The sequence below is a fragment of the Lissotriton helveticus genome, chromosome 9 (genome assembly GCF_964261635.1).
Source record: "Lissotriton helveticus chromosome 9, aLisHel1.1, whole genome shotgun sequence".
NCBI lineage: Eukaryota > Metazoa > Chordata > Amphibia > Caudata > Salamandridae > Lissotriton > Lissotriton helveticus.
In genome coordinates, this window is record NC_136070.1 from 399,467,021 (window position 1) to 399,490,162 (window position 23,142).

A 23,142-nucleotide genomic window follows, 5' to 3' on the forward strand; every position below is an offset into this window, starting at 1 on the left:
TGGAGGGTTTTAAACTCCATTTCCACCAGAAAAAGGAACGGGCCCTTCTGTTATCAGCCACTCCTATTGGGGCTTTTTCTCACCTTACAGTGTACGTGTACTTTCACAGAGGAATTATTCTGGCTACTCAAACATTCCAAAATATTGGACCAGCACAATTGTGTGCAAAAATTTGAACAGGATGGCCTCACACACCTCCCGGTTGTCGTGCTTCATCATTGGCCAATCCACGTTTGCCTTTGGGAGGACAGGGATACACAATAGGTATCCAGTGAGGGAGTACCTTGACCAAGGTGTGACTACAGGACTCCCTCCCCTGCCCCTCCATTAGGTACAACAAACATTTAGGATAAGGTTCATACTGATACTGGAGGACCCGGTTTTTGATCATAAATAGAAATGTTCAAAGTTGCAATGGTTTTCTTTGTATACTGCCCATAGTGCTTGCAAAATGCATGCATCGTATGCTAGGTCCCCAGTGTTGAGTTTTATGCAAGGACAAAGATAAGAGACTTCCTTACTCGCATGCACAATGTTCATGAGTTCACAAAATTAACTCACACTGAGAGGAGAAGATATGGCACACAGCCGAGTTCTGAATTCTCCTCCCAACATTTTTGCTCTCACTGCAGCCTTAAGAAAATCCTATGTACCACTGGTAGCCCTGTAGTCTGAAGACCCTGGTGCTGGAGGCATGTCCTATCTTGCTCTGCATTTTCTCTTCTTGGCCAATATAGTATGGTTTCTTGTGCAGGAGACTTGTGCCACAAGTCAACTGACATGGCTTCTATGTTTTTGAAGACTTGAGCCGCAAATCCGGCATTCAACATGTTTTTGATATTTCTGAGCTCTAGAGTGCTAGACTGTGTTGGTTGACCGTTAGACAAAATATTTATTTTTATTAAGGATGACTTCTTTTACCATGACCAGGTCATTACAAGACTAATGCGTGCTAGCTGCTGACTATTAGTCATGGGGTTCAGGCCCTTTGACCTGCACCCGTCATGGTGTACAAGCCTTTTGGCCTGCACTCAATTTGGAATTCTTCCTCCTGGCATTCTCGCTGAAAATCCGTGTAACAAATGACATCAATAGTATTGATTTATTATGAGTTTTGTAGAGCATGTACTGTACCAGACAGATGCCAGAAAACTTTGTATATAAACAATTACAATACAAAAGCACTTAGATTTGTTATACAACATTTTGCAGAGAAGAAGATTTGTGGTTACACGTTATCATCATGAAACGTCTTCTTCAGTCGGGTGCAATGACCACACAGTCCAGGATGGGAAAGTGGTAAGAGCCCTCCAGAAACTAGGATGCATGCATTATGAGGTATAGTCTCCCCCATTTAGACCTTCTATGCAGTAATGTCTGTCACTAGAAAGCTGCTGCCAGACTTGCCCAGACACACCTCTTGTCAGTGCTTCCGGGAGCAAGGTGAAATAGGCAGGGACCCAGAAATGTTGTATACATCTTCATAGTTTCGGTCATACTCTACAATGCAAGATGTGCAATTTGTTCACTGTTATTAGCTATGACTATCAAGTTACGTTGGTAGGAACTTGAGGTAGAATGGTGGCCATGTTTACAACCAGCATGGTCAACATTCTCTGGTAGTTCTGTGCCTGAAGTGAATTTGCAGTCTATTTTTTTTTTAAGTTTTCTGTAGTACACAGCGTTCTCCAGAGGCTTGGGCATATCAGAAAGCAAGATGGAGGTTCCCTTTGAGAATAATTCATCTGCCCACTCATGAACCAACATGATGATCAACTCCAACTAGAAGAGGCCACCTCAGCCTGCCACCCCATAAGTCAGTCTGCAACAACCAGCCGCTCCACCAGTATCCACAAATGTCAGTCTTTCCACAGCAGCCTAATCATTGGCAGACCCAGAGTTGCAGGGGGGTTGGAGTGAGGGGTTTGGAGTGTCCCGTGCTGTCCAGTTTGATGGTGTTATAATGGGACCAGCCATTATGTGGATCGATGGCTCTGTCTCCGTACTTCCAGGTCCGTCACACCTTCCACCACCAGCCCTGGGGCTATTTTGAGTGGTGGGCAGTCAGTGCGAACCACCTATACCTGCAGGTGGACTGATTGTGATTGCCAGCAAATGTGTATACAAAGCAAAACTAAAGAGGATGATGGATAGAGTGTTGAACATTGCAAGCACTCACCCCCGGTCAACTGATCTGGGTTTAATCCATCATCATTCTTTCGCTCACTCCGCCACACCAGTACAGACATGGCCATATGCAAATCAGTCTGACCCTGTGCCTCATGGGAACAGTCCAGCCCGAACTGCCAAGCCATGCCTTCCCTGGACTGGAAACAAGCATCCTGGGACCGGTTTCTGGCTAATCAGCCGTCATCAGCCAGGCTAGCTTGAATAATCAACCCCTTTGGTTTTGCTTTGTTAATCATCCCCTTTGGTTTTGCTATGTCAGCAAATGGGTATCCCAGGCACCTCATGAAGTTGGGCTGTTCAGAATGGGACGTCCTGGGTGCAAAGAGGGTTACCGGAGATTGGATGCAAAAGCAAAAGTTAGCCATCTTATGTGAGGACAACATTGTGCATGTAAAACACATTTGGACAGTAAAACACTGTTTTAGGACTGATCATGTAATTTTTATAAATAACTTGCCTTTCATGCCCTATTACATTCTATAAGGATACCTGTCAGTGACCCATGGTCCTGCTGCATTGCTTCTCAATCTAACAAAACTCCTTTGTCTTCTAGTAATGGTCAGTGGTGCTACTGCTTTCCTATTCTCTCTAAATCAGCTGCATCTAGTAATCTCCATAGATACTACTGCCTTGCTTCTCTTCTTAAAACAAATTACTTATGAAACATTCTAATGGTTGTAATGGTGAAACCTTTTGTCTAGGTAGACGATTGTCGATTGTTATTTCATGACTACTGTACGTGTAAGAGCTCACCTACTAATGGTAAGCATTTTATCTATGTTATCTTTTAAAACATCTGTTCTGGACTTTAAGAAGTTAAGTGTGTGTGTAATAGCCACAGTTGATAATAATATTTTGGTTGCCTCATGTGTGATGTCAGCGATGATATCACTGTTGTTATTTAGTTGCACCTGTAGTGTTATGTGTATGGTCATGTGCAGTGCATTTGAGGGTGGTGGCATGGTAGCCTAGCTCATCAGTGCTCGTTATATTTTAGATTTGCTATTAACTTCTTTTCAACTGAAGGTTTTTTGTAGAGGCTTTTTATATATTATTGCGAAATTACTGATCTTGGGCATAATTTAAATGTTGTTGAGAGGATACAGCAACAACTTCCTCCACCAGCAAACTGAAGGTGTGCCTGCCTGGTTTACAGGCAGGTGGACTTTAAGTATGTTGACAACGAAGCATTCTCCGACAAACTGCTCTGATGAAATATGGGCCGTCAGAGGTTTCTATATCGTGAGATCGTAAGATTTTTGCAGACTTTCCTGAACATAATGACAGTCCTACTGCTCCCAGGATGACAGAATCTAAGAATAGGTCTAATACTTCATGTAGGGAATAGGTTACTCGAGGATAGCCTACTCGTAGCTGTCTAGCCAGATTCTCCCTGTTTCTGGTGGCTAAAATTAAAACTATTTTAGGACAAAACACCTCAGGCTCACTGGACAATCTTTGCCAGCTCAGAGTATTTCAATTGGTTCCAGATTTAATTGTAGATGCCTTGGAGAAGGTTTATTCACAGGTTTTGGAGTCTTGTGTGTACCTGCAGTGTTGGAAGGAGGTGATCGTCATTCCTCTTAAGGAATAGCCAGATGGAGATTTCAAAAATATGCGTCCAAATTCTCTGTTGTCTGCTCCAGCTAAAATCCTGGAGAGGCACATCAACAAGGCATTGGCCCAGTAACTCATCGACCAAGAACTCCTTGACCCCTGTCAAAACGGGTGTAGGAGGAATCTCAGCACTGAATTTGCTCTTCTAGCAACCGTGGACTCTATTTGCAGGCAGGTCAATCAGTGAGGTGTGGCTATTCTGGTGGTGTTAGACCTGTCGTCCGCTTTGCACACCTTATCACCATCTCTATTGGTGCAAAGGCGGTGCCAGACCGGTCTGAAAGATGTTGCTCTCAACTTGCTGGAGTCCTTCCTACAGGAAAGGACCCTTACAATTAGCTGTGGGGATTTTAGAGCCAAACCTTTTCATGTTCCCTGCAGTGACTCACAGGGGTCCTCCTTCAGCCCTACTTTATTTAACCTATATGTTGCCCTATTGGCGAAGCTAATACGATCATCATTACCATCTCTGATGGCTGGGAAGGGGTGGCGGACACGTTTAGGGCTTGCATGACTGAAATCTCCATGTGGATGAGGGATAACTGTCTAAAAATGAATGGGGAGCAGAGAAAAATTGTGATTTTTGGTACTGAAATTTTGATCTGGACTAACTGTCGGAGGCTGGAAACATGCGGCATTTTACTGGTTCCGGTAGCCGCGGCAAAAAATCTGGGTGTGGTCTTTCATAACACCATGTCTTTTGACACGGAGGTCAATAGAACGGTGAGCTCCTGCTCTTTGATTATTATGACTCTGAAGAAAATTCTTCCCTTTCTTCTCAGAGTGCTTAAGGTGTCTGTAGTCATCATTCTATTTACGTCCCTCCTGGACTACTGTAATGCCCTGTATTTTAATGGTAATCAGTACTCCATGAATAGGCTGCAAAGGATCCAAAATGCTTCTGCTCCTTTGGTCCTGGACCTGGCAAAACACCACTCAGGCTTGGGAGGGTTTGAGAACTCGCCACTGGCTACCAATGCAGAAGCGGTGTCTTTTAACACCCTTTGCCCGGCTCACAAGGCACTCCATTGGCAGGGATCAAGTTATCTGATGGCCGTCTTCAGTTGGTATATCCCTAGCAGACCTCTGCGATCGGCAGGATGGAGCAGAGTCATTGTTCCTAAGTGTTGGAAAGTTAGATGGGGGAATGTGCCTTTAAAGTGGTGGGGGCCAGGTTGTGGGATTCCCTTCTGGTACACATTAGGAGTTCAAACTTGCACCTGTCTTTTCAGAAGCTGGTAAAACGTGGTTGTTCTCCTACAGGACTTCCCATTAGATTTGAGGGCACTGTTTGTCTGTCTAGCTGGTTACATAGGTTACAGTTCTGCTCAGGGTTCCTCCCCCTTCCCAAGGAGTCTTCCCTAGTTTAGTGCTTTGAAGCCTGGTTTAATGGGATCTATCAAATCCTAATTACAATAATTACCTAAGCTCCATGTGGCCCATTTAGATTTGTGAGTTATTTTTGTTTTTTCTGCAGTTTTGCACCACCAGGTAAAACCTGGTGGTGAGTAATAGTATAATAAAAATTAATGGCCCCTCACTCCCACCCTGAAGTGAAAGTCAAAACCTCAGCTGACACCTAAGTCACAGACTTTGGAAGGGTCAATACTTGAAAGAATTGCAGATGTTCTTGATGAAAGACAAAGAGAACATCCTATTCTTCTGGACAAAGGGAAACTTGTTGTCAAGCCTTCTGCTCCAAGCCAACTCACAATACTGAGGAAAAGACCTCTGGCTGTTGAGGTAGAGCCCCACTCACCTCCTCATGCACCACCACCTACCCCCAAAAGGGTTATGCACATAGCTACTAGCCCCCTTGATTTTCCCCCTCCCAAACACACATCACTATTCCCTCCCCTACCACCACACACTCCTCCACCTGATAATCACGGCACTGACTCTGAACACAGGATCTCTTTTTATCCTAGGATACAGGGGAAGAGCCATTTATGCCACTGAGGGTGTGGTGGGGAGAGATCCTTGGGAAGACTACATAGTGGACCGAGAGGATGACCCGGCCATTGAGCCATACCCTGTTAAGCCACCGCTGCCAGATATTACAACCATCAGATCATTCTCTCACACAGCTGCATCTCCCCGATTAGGAGGGGTATAGCCAGTCGTGTGTCCCGTGCTCCCCATGCCACTGTAGTCAAGCTATCCTGGCTGATGAGGGGTGCAACCCGAAACTGGCGCTAGGATGCTTGTTTCTAGTCCAGGGAGAATCTGGCCTGGCAGTTCAGGCTGGACTGTTTCCATTGGGCACAGGGTCAAGACTGATTTGCATATGGCTGGGTTCAAACTGGAATGGCATGGCAAGCAAAAAAACTATGGATTTAGGCCCAGATCTCTGTACCGGGGTGAATTTATGACATTGTTCTGCATTCTGTCCATCGATTGTTTTTGTGCAACTCAAACAGCTGGCAGCCTCTCACCACCAGGTATAAATGCACTCTGTTGAGGAAGAAGATAATTTCCTACTGGAAACCCTCTCCAAAACAGAAAAGCTTGTCACTTACCTTCCTATTCTGAAGGATATGCTTAAGACCACACCAGACACATTTAAAGAGGCAGTTAAGTCAAGTGTTATGACATCCCGCATAGAGAACACAGAAAACCAGCCCCTCAGGATCCACCCTACATCAGAGGAATCATTGTATCTAACTCACTGCATAAAGCACTTAAGTAGGCTTCCGCCCAAACTGGTGAAGATCCTGCTCCTCCACATACAGAGTGAAAGAGAATATACACCGAAGGCAAAAGAGTGTTTTTCAGGGTAATTATTGGCACATTTCCAATTCATTCCCCCTCATGTCAAGATATGATGGGTGTCACTGGGTGGCTATGAGGGACCTTCATAAGCTCATCCTGGACTAGCACAGGAAAAGAGAGAGAGACATTGATGCTGATTTGAAAACAGTCAGCAAAGCATCCAATAGGTGTGCCTTAGACGCAGTCAACACTTCAGTCAGGAAAATTAATACTATTAAACTGCTCTGGCAGCATGCTTGGCTTAAAGTGTCAGGGTTTTGTTCAGAGGTACAACAATAACTTTTAAATGAGTCTGGCTCAGATGAGGACGAAGATATTCCACAAGGTCTGCGTATCATGAGTATCGATCCTCCCTTACCCCAAAGTCCAACTCGGCCGAGATAAAGGCTTAGGTCCACCTCTGCCTTTGGGTCTTGGTCGGCACCGAGAACATGTTTCCAACGCCCTGCCTTAGGGCTCGGCCCCAAAACATACATCAAAGCCTTCCGGCTCAGGGTCAAGTCATCCACACTCGGGTACCAAGCCGAAACCTTCGGGATCCAGCCAAAACTAATCTCAGGCCCACCTCCTTCGACGCAGAAATAGTCTTCGGAACCAAAATCCTCGGCCCCCATGACACCGGCACCGAAAACTTCAGCACCAAAACATAAAGATGCTCCAATACTGTCAAAGGTGCCCCGTTTCGTTGTCCCGCCTCCAAATTGCCACTCAAATGCCAATCTGACTCAGAAGAAGCATATTACATTTCTTTAAAGAAGAAACATGTGGGTACTAACCCTTCTCCTCCTCCTCCATCATCTCCTTTCCCAGAAACACAACACTTGTTAATTACCCCTACTAATATACCACCACCATACACACCTGATGTTCAGGATGACGGGGATGGGGATGGAGATGGGGACAATGATACTGCACTTGCAGATCCCTGGAAGGATTACAACAACACAGATTCTCCCACAGGTAACGATCCTGATCTTTACCCCATTAAACCGCCTCTACCTAATGACAATGTAGGCTATATAGAACTATTAAGCAGGGCTGCTGACTATCATGGGGTTCAAATACACAAAGAATCTTTAGAGGAGAATTTCCTTTTTGAAACACTTTGCAGTTCCCAAAGAGCCACTCACACACTCCCTATGCTCAAAGGTATACTAAGACATATGGATGTAATATTTAAGGATCCTGTTCAGGCACCTATTCCCACCCCCAGGATAGACAAAAAATATAAATCTGCACCTTCAGACCCAGTTTACATCAAGGGCCAGTTACCCTTAGATTTGTTAGTAGTTTCTAATGCCCATAAACTGGCCAATTCTCAAACGTCACTAGATGCTCCACCTCTGGACCAAAGGTCTAAGTTGATAGATGCCTCTGGGATAAGAATAGCCTCCCAAGTTGCAAATTTCTGGTGCGTTTCCAACACCCAAGCCCTTTTAGCAAGGTACAATAGGACACCTTATGACAAAATGGACTGAGCAATTGCCCCAATGCCTGCCTGATGAGCACAAGTCCAAAGCTCAAGACCTAGTGCTAGAGGGAAAGCTCATCTCTAACAATTCCATTAGGCGCACATTAGATGGGGCTGACACTGCAGCTAGAGCCGTCAACACCAGCGTGCTACTAAGAAGGCATGCATGATTAAGAATTTCTGGCTTTAAACCAGAAGCTCAAGCTTCAATTCTTAACATGCCATTTGACAAGCAACACCTCTTTGGTCCTGTTGTTACGTCCTTAGAAAAGATGAAAAAGAACACACACGTGGCAAAATCTATGGGAGCCCTACAGTCCCCTTCTTGCCTGGGTTCCTTTCGGCACGTCTTCTATGGTGGGGGTCCAGGAGTACCTCCTCAGACACTGCCTCCACGCCGTACAAGGGCAACAATCAGCCATCTGCTTCCAAGGGTTTTTTCAGAGGGGGCTACAGAGGCAACAATGGCAAATGTAGCGTTAGAGGTTCCAACACACGCACCTCCCCCTCCAATACCAAACAGTGACTTGCCTACACTCCCCCAATCATTTAAAATCTGTTGGGGCGTCTTTCACAATTCCTAACCGTCTGGCAATCAATAACTACAGACAAATGGGTGCTAGGAATTGTTTGTTCTGGTTATTGCCTGAAGCCTACCAACAATCCTCCAAACATTCCTCCACGTTGACACAAAATGTCACCAAACCATTTACACTTCTTCAAGCAAGAGGTTCAATCTCTCCTTTTGAAGGGAGTCTTGGGGCCCATACCATTACAATACCAGGGGTCGGGCGTATACTCCCTGTATTTTCTCTTACCCAAAAAGGATGGTTCTCTCAGACCTATTTTAGACATCAGAGAATTAAACCTTTACATACAATCAGACCACTTTCACATAGTGACACTTCAACAAGTGCTCCCACTGTTACAAAAGGGTGACTTTGTCTGGTCTAGACTTAAAAGACGCGTATTTCGACATTCCAGTACATCCCGCTCATCGCAAATTTCTCAGATTTGTGGTAGTGGGGCAGCATTACCAGTTCAAGGTACTCCCATTTCAGAGTCTTTACAAAATGTCTGGCAGTAGTCGCTGCTCACCTACGAAGACAACACATTCATGTCTTCCGGTACTTGGACAGCTGGCTCATCAAAGCCAATACGTACCCAAAGTGTCTCCAGCACACTCACATAATAGTGCAGTTACTGCACCAACTGAGATTCACAGTCAATGCTTTGAAATCGCGTCCTCAACCTTCCAACACTCAAAACTATCTAGGAGCAACTTTAAATGCTCTAAAAGCTCTGGCTTTCCTCAATGCAGCCAGAATACACATTATCGAGGCTCTGATTCTTAAGTTTCAGCCCACTTACTCACTACCAGCTCGAGTGTATATGCGTCTGCTGGGAATGATGGCCTCGTGCATCATGATAATTCCCCATGCCAGGCTTCACATGCGTCCCCTTCAGGAATGCTTAGCAAGTCAGTGGAACAAGTCGGAGGGTCTCTTAACCGATCTAGTGTTGGTAAATGGCCATACTCATTGCTCTCTGCCGTGGTGGAACCCACATAATTTGAGAAAAAGGATGGCCCTTCATAGACCTTGTTCCACAGACAATACTAATAGCAGACGCGTTGCTCACTGGTTGGGGGGCTCATCTCCAAAATCACACAGTTTAAGGCTTGTGGAGTCAAATGCAAAGACCTCTCCACATTAATCATCTGCTAGCAGTGTTTCTTGCTCTCACAGCCTTTCACGTTCACCTTGTAGGTGAAGTTGTCCTAGTTTGCACCAACAACATAACAGCTATGCATTGTATACAAAAATAGGGTGGGAGACACTCTCCCCAACTGTCACACCTAGCTCAAGACATTTGGAAGTGGGCCATTCACCACAAAATCTATCTCTTAGCAGAACACCTCCCAGGGGTAAGCAATCAGATTGCCGACCTTCTGAGCAAACCACGAAAGGGAACTTCACCCTCAAGTTTTGCGTATCTGCAAAACGGGCAACACTTTTCTCTCTTTAGAGTATCAGTTATCAAAGCTTTTATGGAAGGAATAAAAAGAGTTATACCACCAAGACTTCCACCTGCCTCAGTATGGAATCTTAACATAGGCCTCACACGATTAATGTGCCCACCTTTTGAACCCATGCATAAATGTGAACTGCAGTTACTCTCGTGGAAAATAGCTTTCCTCATTGCAATTACTACATTGAGGAGAGTGGGTGAGTTACTGGCATTAGCAAAAATATGGTGCTACAACGCAATCAATTACAACGCATGCTTTTGCAATGCGGTTTTTACATTGCAACTACCATTACATCGCATGATTTTACAACGCCTGCCATTACAACGCATTTTTTAAAACTACCATTACAACGCATTCCATTACAATGCATACCATTACAATGCAGAATACTTTTAGGAGAACAGTAGGGTAAGTATTGGCTAGTGTAGGGGTACAAATTACTACTACCATTCCAGTGAGCGCAACAGTAGGGTAAGTGTTGAATAGGGTAGGGGAAAACATTACTATTCCCATCTCCCCCAAAACCCATACCCAACTTAAAACTAAAAAATCTCCATTACTCACCTTATAATGAGTTGTAATGGCATGCGTTGTAGTGACATGCGTCATAATGGCATGCATTCTAATGGCATGCGATGTAAAGGCAGTTGCGTTGTAACAGTTGTGTTGTAAAAGCAGTGCAATGTATTGACTGCGTTGTAATGAATGTGTCCCGGCACTAACCATACAAGAACCTTTTATTTTCATCTTCACAAAGACAAAGTGGTTCTTCGTACCAACCCTACATTTCTATCTAAAGTAGTTTCTGCCTTTCATATCAACCAATCCGTTGAGCTATCCGTGTTCTTCCCTTAACTGGATTTAGAGGCAGAACGAGCTCTACACACTTTAGATGTCAGCAGAGCCCTCTTATAGTACATAGAAAGAACAGTCATTCCGTAAGACTAAATGACTTTGTGTTGCTTTTACTCCACCTCACAAGGGCAAACCTATTTCCAAAACAGGCATTGCCAGTTGGATTATTAAATATATTCACGCCTGTTATGCAAAGCAAAGAGAACTTTAACAATACCCCCTAGATTGCATTGAACTCCCAAAATAGGAGATCTCCATGCTCACCCTCTGCGGGAAAACAATCTAAGAATGGAGTCGATGTCCATGGGCATTATCACAGAAAGGAGGAGTAACCTACCTCTTGACTGGAAAGACTTCTTCGAAGAAAAACAACTTGCAAACATCTGGACCCAACGCTAGATGGCAAGAGTATGCAAAGCATGTGAATCTACAGCTCTACATGCCAAGAACAGATTTTTTTTTATAAGTATCAATATCCTTTCGTAGAATATAAACCAGAGGTGGTTAAAAAGAGGGGGCCTTACCCAAAGACCACCGTTCCAGCAATATCAGCTGTAATGTCATGCGTTTCAACAGGGTAAAAGCTTCAGTGGGGTTGCCTACTGAGGCAGAGGCAAAGGTACAGTTTACTTCCGCAAGGTTGTCTCTGCTAACTAGCAGTGGCTCAATTTCTCTTCGCCCCAAACACCCTACACCTATCGGTGAAAGAATTACCACTTCCTTCCAATTGGGAAAATATTACATCAGATGGGTCCTCTCCGTTGTTCAGGAAGGTTACTGCTTGGAATTCCACACAGCTCCCCCCAAAAACCCTCCTCGTCATCATGTACTGAGTTTAAACAGTCTACAAATTGTGGAGGAAGATGTTCAAGTCCTTCTATTAAAGGGCACCATAGAATTTGTACCCGCACACCAACAAGGCCCTCTGCTTCCTCATTCCCAAGAAGGATGACACCCCAAGGCCCATCCTTAATTCATGGTCATTGAACAAATTCATTCAATCAGAAAATGTTTACATGGTCACCTTACAGGATGTCATTCTATTTCTACAGAAAGCCAACTTCATGGCTACGCTGGATCTCAAGGATGCTTATGCTTATGCTCATATATGTACCACTCTATTGTTATCTGTGTTTCATGATAAGTGGAAAACATTACCAATTCAAAGTTCTCCCCCAGTCGAAAGTGTATTTGCCAAATGTTTGGCAGTTATCACAGATCACCTACGTAGACACACCATGCACATGTTTCCAAATCTAGATGATTGAATGCTAAAGAACAGTACTAAAACGCAATATCAAGCCCACACTAAGCCAGCAGTGTTGCTACTACACAAGCTCAGTTTTACAATCAATATGAAAATGTCACATCTTAAACCACTGAAAATTAAACCCTTCTTAGGCTAAATGCACAAACATGCAAAGCATACTCATATCCACAGTGGGTGATGGCAGTCCAGCAGCTGCTGCCTCTCTTTCAGACACAACGTCCCATTAGTGTAAGAACTGTAATAAAACTTTAGGCCATGATGGCTTCCCGCATAACAATAGGACCCAATGCCAAGCTACATATGGGATCTTTACAGGATTTTTTAGCAAAACAATGGGCACAAAGAGAAGGCCATTGTGAAGATCTAGTGTTGGTAAAGGGCCCAGCATTCTCTCCACTGGTGGAACATCAACACCCTTTTAATCAGCAGGCACTTTCTAGACCTCGTTCTATTGGTGATCATCACCAAAGATGCCTCTCTAAATGAGTGGGGAGCTTACCTTCATCACATGATAGTCCAGGTGCTTGGTCTTTACAGTACCAGGGTTACCACATCAACTATTTCTCAAGCCATCAAGCTAGCCCTAATCATTTCTCCTAATGCTTCAGAACAACACTGTACTAATAAAAACTGACAACATGATGGCCATGTTCTACATTCAGAAGCCTTGAGGGACACACTCTCTCCCCCTCACAGTTGGCACAGGAGATTTGGCATTGGGCCGTCTATCACAACATTCACCTGTTGGTGGAGTACTTTCCACGAGTGGACAAAACTTTGCATACCTGCTCAACAGAACACATCAACAGGTTAATGAGTGGGAACTCCATCTACAAGTCCTCCTCAAGTTCCTTGAACAATGGGGACTTCTACAATAGATTTGTTTCTCAATCCTCAAAAGGCAATCTGTAAAATCCAAGCCGCCATTTACCCACACGCTCAATCCAAAGGCAGCACTTGGTGGATCAGTTGGTCAGGGATAATTGCATATGCTTTTCTACATCTTCCCACAATACTCTATGTAGGATGATTCAGTATGCCTCAATGACACTAATGCTGGTTGCACCACCTGGGCCAGGCAACCATGGTTATCAATCATTTTAGAAATGTTCCTCAACTCTTACAAGAAGCTGTCCGTATGCCTGGACCTTCTCACACTACCCAAAATCAATAGGGAATGAATCACTCGACCTGAGTAACCAGGGCTAGCAACTTTGTAATTAAAAACCCTCAATCACGTTTAGCTAGGTCGTAAGGCGGTATATCTTGGTTCTCTGCCAAGTTTAAAAATGTGTAAGTGTCATCATTGGGCTCCCTTTTGTAGTTTGCTTACCTCCACCAGGAGGAATACCACTGGTTATTGCAGTAGTGATTAGAGATAAGGTGAAAATGCTCTGGAATATGCCGTGTACGAAGTGTAGTTCCTAATAAGTCCTTATGCAATACGCAGGATACTTCCACACTTCTTTTTGAGGTCCTGACGAAAGCCCCATCGACCACCCAGGGATATACACAGGGCTGAAACACGTTGACCTATTCATTGGACACTAGTGTTGCGTAGGACACTTTTCTCTGATGTATTCTTGATCTTCAAGCTCTTAAAATTCAAGAACCTTTTCTTGGCTGCATAATGATAGGGTGGTCCTTCTCACTAACTCTAAATTCTTACTTAAGGCTTTCTCATCTTTTCACATCAACTAAACAGTTTAGCTGCCAGTATTTTCCGAGATTCAGTAGGTGAACCGACACTCCATACTCTGTGTTTAAAGGGCACTTATGTACTACATTGCAGAACTAAAGCATATAGAAAGTCCAATCAACTTTTTGTTCCTTTTGCAAAGCATGATAGGAGCTCTCCTATTTCCAAAGCGGGTATTGCAGAAGGGTGACTAAATGTATCCAAACCTGCTATAATTAAGCAAAACACACATTACCAGTGCCCGGAAGGGCTCAATCTACAAGTAATTGGGGGGCCATACTGGCTTTCTTAGGAAATATCCCTATCATGGACATTTGTATGGCTGATACTTGGTCTCCACCTCACACACTCACTAGACATTACTATAGAGACGTGCTTGCACCTGAGCAAGCCTTAGTAGGTCATGCAGTTTTAAGGTCATTGTTTCAAACATCTGCATCATCTGCTACCTAGCCACCACTTTCCTGAGGGACTGCTTTACAACCTAAGCAAAGCATGTCTATTTACAGTCACACATAAAATAAAAAATGCTACCATGTAACCATCTGTTCTTAGCATGTAGAGCTGTAGATTTACAAGTGCTCTCCCCGGAAGATAGCATTGATTACAGATGTTTACACAGCAATAATGGGGCGGGCAGTTGCTCCATTTTAAGTAGGCATTTATTGTTTGCTGCTACCGCGACCTCCGAATTGGACATTCTCTGCTTTAGCTGGGACTGTTGATCATCATGTTTGTCAAGTGGGTAAAGGGACTCATGTAAAGGGACTCATCTGCTGCCCCTAACACTGGATCTGGTAATACATTCAATTGCCAAACTTGCAGGACTGAGGCCGTTGTTGTATTGGGTCCATGTATAGACCACAAGAGAACTCCAACACTACAGGTCTGGCCTTAGCAACATTATGTCATGTAAAAAAGCAAGCCAGAGGCTTCAGTGGCTAAAGAATTTGAGAGAGGCCTTGATTAAGCAAGGATTGACAGGATTTTGGGACAATCCAGGGTCCATCCCCTCCAATGCTGTTGCATGGGTAAAGCAAAAATGTTGGAAAATGGCCAGTCTATGACCAGTTTTAGACAGTAGTAGAGGTCCACTGACAAATCATTTTTATTGTATAAATAGGTCCCCAAAGCGGAAGAGTTCTTGGACTACATAAGACCTACACAAGCTAGTAACCTGTTCTTACAGTTCGGGTATGGTACCCTTCTTACAGCTGCTTTTACCACACGCTGGGCATCTAATGCGAACTGTACTAAATGTAAATTCTGTACGGTTATTGATTAAAAGGATGAACATAATCGGTTTTCTCCCAAATACGCAGTGTCTAGAAGAAGTTGGATCACTCCCCTTTGCAAAAACCTGACAATCCTGAATATAGCTAATGCCCTCAGGATTTGTAAGACAGCGTCCATCTGTGGTAGTGGTTGCAGGCTCCACATTTGTATATGCAGCATGGGCTATCAGAGGGAAAGAACTGGTGAAATGTTAATAATTTTTGGCTAAGATTGTTGCTTCTGTATTCTTGTATTTCTTTACTGGTTTTAACATTTTAATTATTGTATTTTTTTTCTTCTTTGTATAACCCACATGCTATCTTCAATTACGTAAATGTATTCAAACTTTTACAATGAGCAATTTTATTCTTTTTTTAAGTGTTTGGTGTACGACGATGAAATATTTTTTATTTCGATCTGTCGATAAACTTTGAAAGTTTGTCTCAGTTTGCAGTGGTAGTGCATCATGATTTTCACTGTGAAATGTTGATCGTCAGACCAGCTAAGTGTTTGATTTTGGACTAGTAAATTTACCATGAATTGGGCATATTTGGGAAATTGGATTGTAGATTTATCGCATGATCCAGCCTGCCATTTTACCCTAATTATTACCTGTTATAAATGCACGTTATTGAGCCCAGGTGGGAACAATCTCTTTTTTATTGTGTGTTGTATATTCTAGGTCATGAGACAACAGCCAACCAATTATCATTCCTAATACTTGAATTGACCCGTCATCCAGACATTTTGAAAAAGTAAGTATAGAACATCCTTTATTCCTTCTGTATATGCCTTACTGCTTAACAGAGTGGTGGATGGATATGTGAAAGTCAAAGAACTGTCTCCATTTTCCAGAGGCAATCTGTCACTTGCACTATCTGAAAGATGACAAGTGTCTATAATTCTTCATTGTTGTTCATTATAAATCTGGGTTAGAGTCTGGATACGAACATTCTTGCATAATCCTCACTTTACTTTATAGACGGCTTTATAAAGTGTGGATTTACACAGGAAAGAGGAGCATTGTATATTGCTCCTAATTACGTAGGTTAGCGGAAGAAATTAAAATGTGTGATGTGGTTTTGTCACATTGGACCAACAGTGAAACCGAATAACAGTATGGTAAAACTCTGATCCCATACAACCATCAAAACATTGCTGCTAACTGTGTTCTAATACAGAAGGCTAGGTGAGTAATAATACCACCAACATGTCTTATTATTTTTTGCACATTTCTACAATGTTACAACAGATACAGGTGTCTGCTTAACAATTCAGGGTTGTGTTATAAATGAGCACCTTAGCATTTGACTTTGTTTTCCGGCCAGTTACGGTATTTAGTGTGTGATTGATTGCAGGATGTGATTAGGCTTGCATTCAAGGATTCTTAGTGCTGTAGTATCAGAAGAGTCAGCACCTCAGGAGCTACTACCTGTTCATCTGTGTTGCACACCCCTACCTCAGCTACTACTGTCTCATCAAGCTAGACTACTAGAACAGTCTCCTCCGACGAGGCTTTCAGCTCACCTCTTTCTAACCTCTTGAAAAAGTCATTCATCTTTTATACTTGAACTCAGTTCCACCTCTGTTTCGTCCTATCAGCAGTCAGGCTTGTTAGGTACCACAGGTCCCTATACAAGGACTTCCAGTTGCCCTCCCCACGAACCTTCTCCACATCCTCAAGATCTTTCCTTCTTGGCACACCACCACTCAAATGCTTTTCCACTGGACCTAAGATCACCCACCTCCTTTAAGATCTTAAAAATAATTGGGTGAAAGAACCACTTCCTTCAACCTAACTTGTCTGCTCTTCCTCACCAACGCCACTGTCAGTGTTATTCACACACAAAAGATCATGAGCATCCCTTCGTTCTGAAGTATAATGATTAATTTAAATGCTCTAATTGCACCTCCTAAACTATTTCCTCCATGTAATATCCACAGCGAACTTCAGTACATTAGGCATAACTTATCAACAGTTATTTTCTACGAATTACTCAACTCATACATAATTGCAAATTCATTGTACAGAGCCAAAATGTGTTCTCATAGTACGTGCATTTCTGTACTTGCTTAATTTTTAGCTGCTGCGGTTTCTAGGAATGTGTTGCCTCAGCTTCTAACATGGCTGGCATGTTTTACGGTGCATGCTGCCTTTTGTGGTTTATTTTAGCCTTGATCATGGCACAGCCAATGTTCTATAGAGGTTTTCATTGGATTTCTTCACAGACAAAAATATTGTATTCCTTGACTACAGTACCTCTAAAGTTTGGGTTGGAAAGACAGGTCTATGTCAGGCTGGCAACTAAAGATTTTAACTTGTTTATTTATTTATTTAGTTATGCATTTTTTTTAGTCCTCATATATGACATAGGCAGGAGACATAATCTAAGAGCGATCAGGGAAAGAGCTCAACACGACCATCATTGATTTTAGACTCCTTTGACCAGCTTTCTTCAATCACTACTATCTTCATCAAACTGTTAAAGTTGGAAGCCAATGTGGGTGGCCGCGTGCCTGTCCCAGCGGTGCAGGTGTGCTGCAAGCGACCACAGAGAGCCTGGGTCCGCCACCCCAACATATGCCCGGATGCGACAAAACCAGCTAAAAGAGAGCCCGGGTTGAATTTCCCGAGGTCTGCTGTTGCTAATTCTTGTTGCTAGCAGTCAGAGAGGAAAGAGTTTGCGGCCGGCACTCTAGCTGGCTGCCATGTTACCCTGAAGCTAGAAAGCTTTGTCAAGATCTTACATAAGGTGTTGTATACAGTTTGGGCCTTATTTAGAATTTGGCGGATGGAATAGTCCCTCAAAATATGGCAGATATCCCATTGGCTGCATTACAAGTGGCATAGGCTATAATGTACTTGTAATATGGTGGACAAGACATCCTTCATATTTGTAATGTAATATACCGCCAAAAAAATTCTAAACAAGGCTCTTTCATGTAAAAACATGTAGACACCTCACAATGGTGGTGGTATTCATTGCTTACCTTCCAGGATCCTTGCAGGTGGTCTGTAACATTTTTGTAATGCACTATCTGCAACTAGAAGTAGGAAAATATGAAAACTATGCAAAATGAGTTACAATGTTGTTGAATGAAATGAGTAGAATATGGTTCTGTAAAATTCAGTAAATTAAATTTCTATTTTCCTTTATATCAGACTTCAAGCAGAAGTTGATGAAGTAATTGGATCAAAGATCAACGTTGATTACAGTGATCTTGGAAAGCTACAATACTTATCACAGGTACAGCAGGCACTGTAATCGATAGTATATGCAGAAAATTGTAAATATAGTCATGTCCAAATTTTTAAAGAAATAATATGTTCAGTTAAGGGGTAAAAGAGAATCTAAAATCACAGCACAGGACCCACTCTCTGATCTTGGTTGTGAGGGGCTGTGCAGTGCTCTCGGGATGAGTAGAACGCAAATACCTTTGTCTATTGTGCCATGCATAGATGTAGCAACTACGTGCACAAGGGCAGAAGGAATAGCCGAACACTATTAAATCAGTCACTCCAACTACGGTATTAACTAAGAATCTCTTTTGCTATATTGCGTAAATCACTACGGTGTGTTTGTCATGGAATGGGAGGATTAATGACTTAAAAAATAGACAATCAAAACGTTCAGTGGCTCCATGCTAGACCTCTCCTCATGCACAATCACTGTATTTACTCTGAATTGTTCGTATGCCATCAAAATATGGTTAGTAAATACATCTTGTTCACATATGAATGAGTGACTTGTATCAAGGAGGATGGAGCATCAAATGGAAGGTAAGCTAAAACAAAAACAATTACGATAGCTGAGAAAATTTAAATTTATGGATCCTGTGTAATTAGTAAAGCCGAGTGATCAATAAAGTAAAAGCTTCATAATGTGTTCCTTAAAATCTGGAGTTGTATCTCATTATTTTCTCTTTCAGTGTGTTTCATGACTATTGAGTGTGTCCTGGGCACTTATCTGACAAGATGAAAGTTGTGTTGCATTCTTGAGTCATACTATAACAAAATACAACATTTCTCCTGCTAGTTACAAAGCATTCCTCTTATTTTAAATGCAACTCTACCAGTGTCCCATAGTTACATTTAATAATTTTAATTGTTTTATTAATTGATTACAATGTAAACATTGCAATCGAAATAGTATTCCAGCCTCACCTCTTTAAATCTGGATTGAAAGTGCAGCTATGGTCAGATCTTATGTGAACAACAAAAACGAGCTTTTAGAAGCAATACTGAGAGAGTGGCTTTCGTTGCACCCACGTATTGATTGCATTTAGTGCAGCATTTGGTTTGGCAGGTGTTTATGCGTTTCTGTTGAATGTGTGCACGTATTGCACTCATATTGGTTTGTGGAGTTGTCCCTCTCAACTAATATGGCTTCCCCTTTCAAACGGGGATGCTAGTGCAAAGCCACCAAGATGCTATAATACTGTTTGCTAATACAGTTTTAGTTTAGCAATGCTGCAGGAACCAACAACAATAATGCTGGCAGAATGCATAATTATTTACACTAGTTCTTTTTACAGGGTCATGTAGTCCAAATACAGTGACCGTTACCTGCCAAAACATGTGCTCGTTTTCATTTCAGCACAAAAAGATGATGGATGGACTGTTGAACATTGTCAACCATTCACCCCCAGTCACAGATCTGGGTTTAATCCATCGGTATTTTGCTGGCCGCGCCATTCCAGTTTGGACCCATCCATATGCAAATCAGCCTTGACCCTGTTCTCCATGGGAACAGTACAGCTCGAACTGCCAGGCCAGGTCCTCCCATGACCGGGCCTGACACAAGGAGGTGCTGGACGAGCGCTGAAACTTTGGAGACACTCGGGCCCCAGTCACTATTAGATCTGGATTGAATCCATTATCGTTCTTTAGCTCACTTCACCACCCCAGTTCAGACCCAGCCATATGCAAATTAGTCTTGACCCTGTTCCTCATGGGAACAGTCCAGCCCAAACTGCCAAGCCAGGTCTTCTCTAGGCCGGAAACAAGCATCCTGTGACTGGTTTCGGGGGTAACACTCCTCATCAGCCAGGCTAGCTTGAATCAAGTGGCAAAGTGAGCAAGGGACCCACGTCAGGCCATTCCCTGCCAACTTAGGGCGAACAAAGCAAACAGAAGGAGATGATTGATGGAGCACTGAAACTTTTCAGACACTCACCCCCAGCCACTATTAGATCTGGGTTGAATCCATCATCATTATTTAGCTCACTTCGCCACCCCAGTTCAGACCCAGCCATATGCAAATCAGTAATAAGTTTGCAGTCTTATGTGAAGTTTTTACTGACTTTGTACATGTACATCTCCACTTTTCAGTAATACACTAGTAAATGGTGATTGGCCAAAAGTAGTAAAGTTATTCAAAAGTGTAAGAGTAAACTTGCAAATGTAGCTTTACTTATGTGTATGTTTACCTTTGTGAATAAGGGCGTAATTGTCTACAACCTAATACATAGAGTGGTCTTTGAGTTAGCCGATTGGTAATGATTCAATAGCTTTCTTGTTCATCTCAGTTCCCTTCTCCTATTTAGTGGATTTTCTCCCTATTATTGTGTTTGTCCTGCCTTTATAGCATGGCTGATTTGCCAAGTGGATCACTTATATCAGCCCACTGCTGACATCAGACAAGAATTTGTAACATTTTTGTTTTGGAACTCCATGGAAGTGCATGTCTTTCCTGGCTTGCTCTCCTTTGTCTGTTCTTTCCCCCTCACATCCAAGCATACACACCCTCTGTTCTTGCTTTTCCCCTCTTCCCCATTCATATGTTGCCCCTCTCCCGTTCTTACTTTTTTAAAATTCTTAGATTTAAGAAATTGCAGCTGCACTTTCCTGAAGAACGTTTGTTTCTTTTTTTATATGCTCTCCTGCACAAAGATTTTTTTAAATACATTTACTGTTTAAAAATGTTTGGCACACACCTTAAAATGGTGCCTTTTAGTTTAAAAAAAAATTGATAATGTTTTATCAGCCTGGATGAAGAAATAATTTCCCAATTTCTCATGTGCAAGTGTATGTAATATGTATAACATAGTAACACCAAGTAGCACTGTACTTGCTTGTTATGAGCGAAGCCTAGAATGGAGCATGACTGACTGGTACCCCATCATCCTTGGCAGCTTCTTTCCCTGTTGTAGTCTTTAGCCCTTTGTCTTTCTGAGCTCCCTTAAGTGTTCATACTTCTGTTGCTGAGATTGTTGTGGTGAATTGCTGGAGTGATTGTGGGCAACACTTGTGATTCTGCATGCCTGTTTGGCCAACAGAAAGCAAACCAGCAGGCATGTTGAGCTGCTGCAAAACAAATGGTCTGACTGTGTGTTTTGTCTTGTCGATTTTGATTTCAACAGCCCTCTAGAAGATGACAGCCCAATCATTACAGTGGCACTTAGACCTATTTTGTTGTTCATGTAACTGAATCTCTAGAGATGCCTGGTTTCTCTAATAAAGTTGGTGACATGATGGCATTTTGTAGTCTGTGTCCTGACAGTAAGTTATAGCCTGATCTGGCTGTTGATGCTTTGTACCAGCCTCAACTATAGAATTGCACCTCCAGATTCTACCGCCCTGGTGTCATACTACACTATGACTACTACACACGAGAAGAGATGTGAGGTCTGCGTTGTTTCTAAAGACCCATGCTTATTTGCTGTGTAACGGGGAGTCAGTAATGGGCTGGGAACGTGGTTTGGGCAAAGCGGGTTTTATTTTCATATACAACTTCTTTTGCCGAAAAGTAAGTCTTTCTTTTGCAAACTCGGCTGGATCCGTGGTGCCTCTTAGGTTACTTGCTGCTTTAGGAGACCGTCTCGCCCCTGGCTTGGGCTCGTCAGGTGGTGTGGCTCTCGTGGCACCCAGAAAGGAAATAAAGAAAAGAAAAGGAGCGTTTACCGTCTGACCTCGCTCTGCTTTAACCCCAAGGGTACCGGGGAAGTGAGGGGACACCTCTGGTGTGACGCTTTACCGCCGCGGTGTCTCGTGGTGAGGGAGGGGTATTTACAGGGTCCAGGAAGGTGAGGGAGAATAGGAAGTGGGTGTGCTTTCTAACGCGGGACTACACCCCGACGTCCCACCCAGCTTGCGAACTTGTCCCGTACCTGTCTGAGCCACACTCCTCCCTCGGGAGTGTGGCACGGCGCAGCGCGGTCCCGTTGGCCTCCTGGCTCGTCTGCTTCGCCTTTCGGCCCGTCTGCTTTGCCTTTCGGCCCGTCTGCTTCTCTTCCTCGCTCAGCGTTCTCTCCTCTGCCTCGCTCCGCGTCCTCGGCTCTTCGCTCGTCCTCTTCCGCCCTCCGCTCTCCGGTGATGTCACACGCTATCCCTGGTATCTCCGGATATTTGGCCAATGCCCCGAAGCAGACGTCACGAGGGAAGGGGCCATCGTCCGGATCCGTCAACAAGTTAAAGGAGCCGTGCACCTCTCTCCCTGTTGTCGAGCACCATGGAAACTGATCGTCCTGTGGGGAATTAGGAAGGGAATCCTCATCAGTATGAGTCCACCAGTCCGTGCTATGGTCCATCCCTTGGGTGTTGGGTACCCGGTTACATGCTGCCAGCTTGCCTTTCACTGGTACGAGCTCCTGGTCAAACTTAAGGAAGTCAGACCTCCGGAGCTTTCCAGTGGGACGAACGAGGGAACCAGGCCAGCTTGTGGTTGAAGGTTTTGGCTTACATACAAGAAAGTCTTATAATTTCTTGTCACTACATTTTAGGATAATTTCACAAATAGCATAATGTTGGATTTATAAATACCATTCTAGGAAGTCCTTGAATGATATTTTATGATTCTCCTAGCAGGAATTATTAGTTAATAACTTCTTGCCATGTTAACCTATGTGGCTGGGGATTTGGAATAGGAAAAATGACTTGGGCAATTTTTCCAACATCAGGGCTTATAAAGCATATTTTATAAGGAACCTGCTTATATCTACATGACCCCACACCCCTAGGA

The 23,142-nt window shown here is 43.3% G+C and overlaps 1 protein-coding gene across 1 annotated transcript in view; it reads left to right on the forward strand.

Moving 5' to 3' along the window:
• The window catches only part of LOC144781362 (cholesterol 24-hydroxylase-like), a 272,481-nt gene that overhangs the window by 164,266 nt on the left and 85,073 nt on the right, over window positions 1-23,142 (forward strand). Inside the window, exons 10-11 of the mRNA XM_078660153.1 lie at window positions 15,864-15,936; window positions 18,345-18,429. Of these exons, the coding sequence (XP_078516279.1) occupies window positions 15,864-15,936; window positions 18,345-18,429 (158 nt within the window). The remainder of the gene's footprint in view (window positions 1-15,863; window positions 15,937-18,344; window positions 18,430-23,142) is intronic.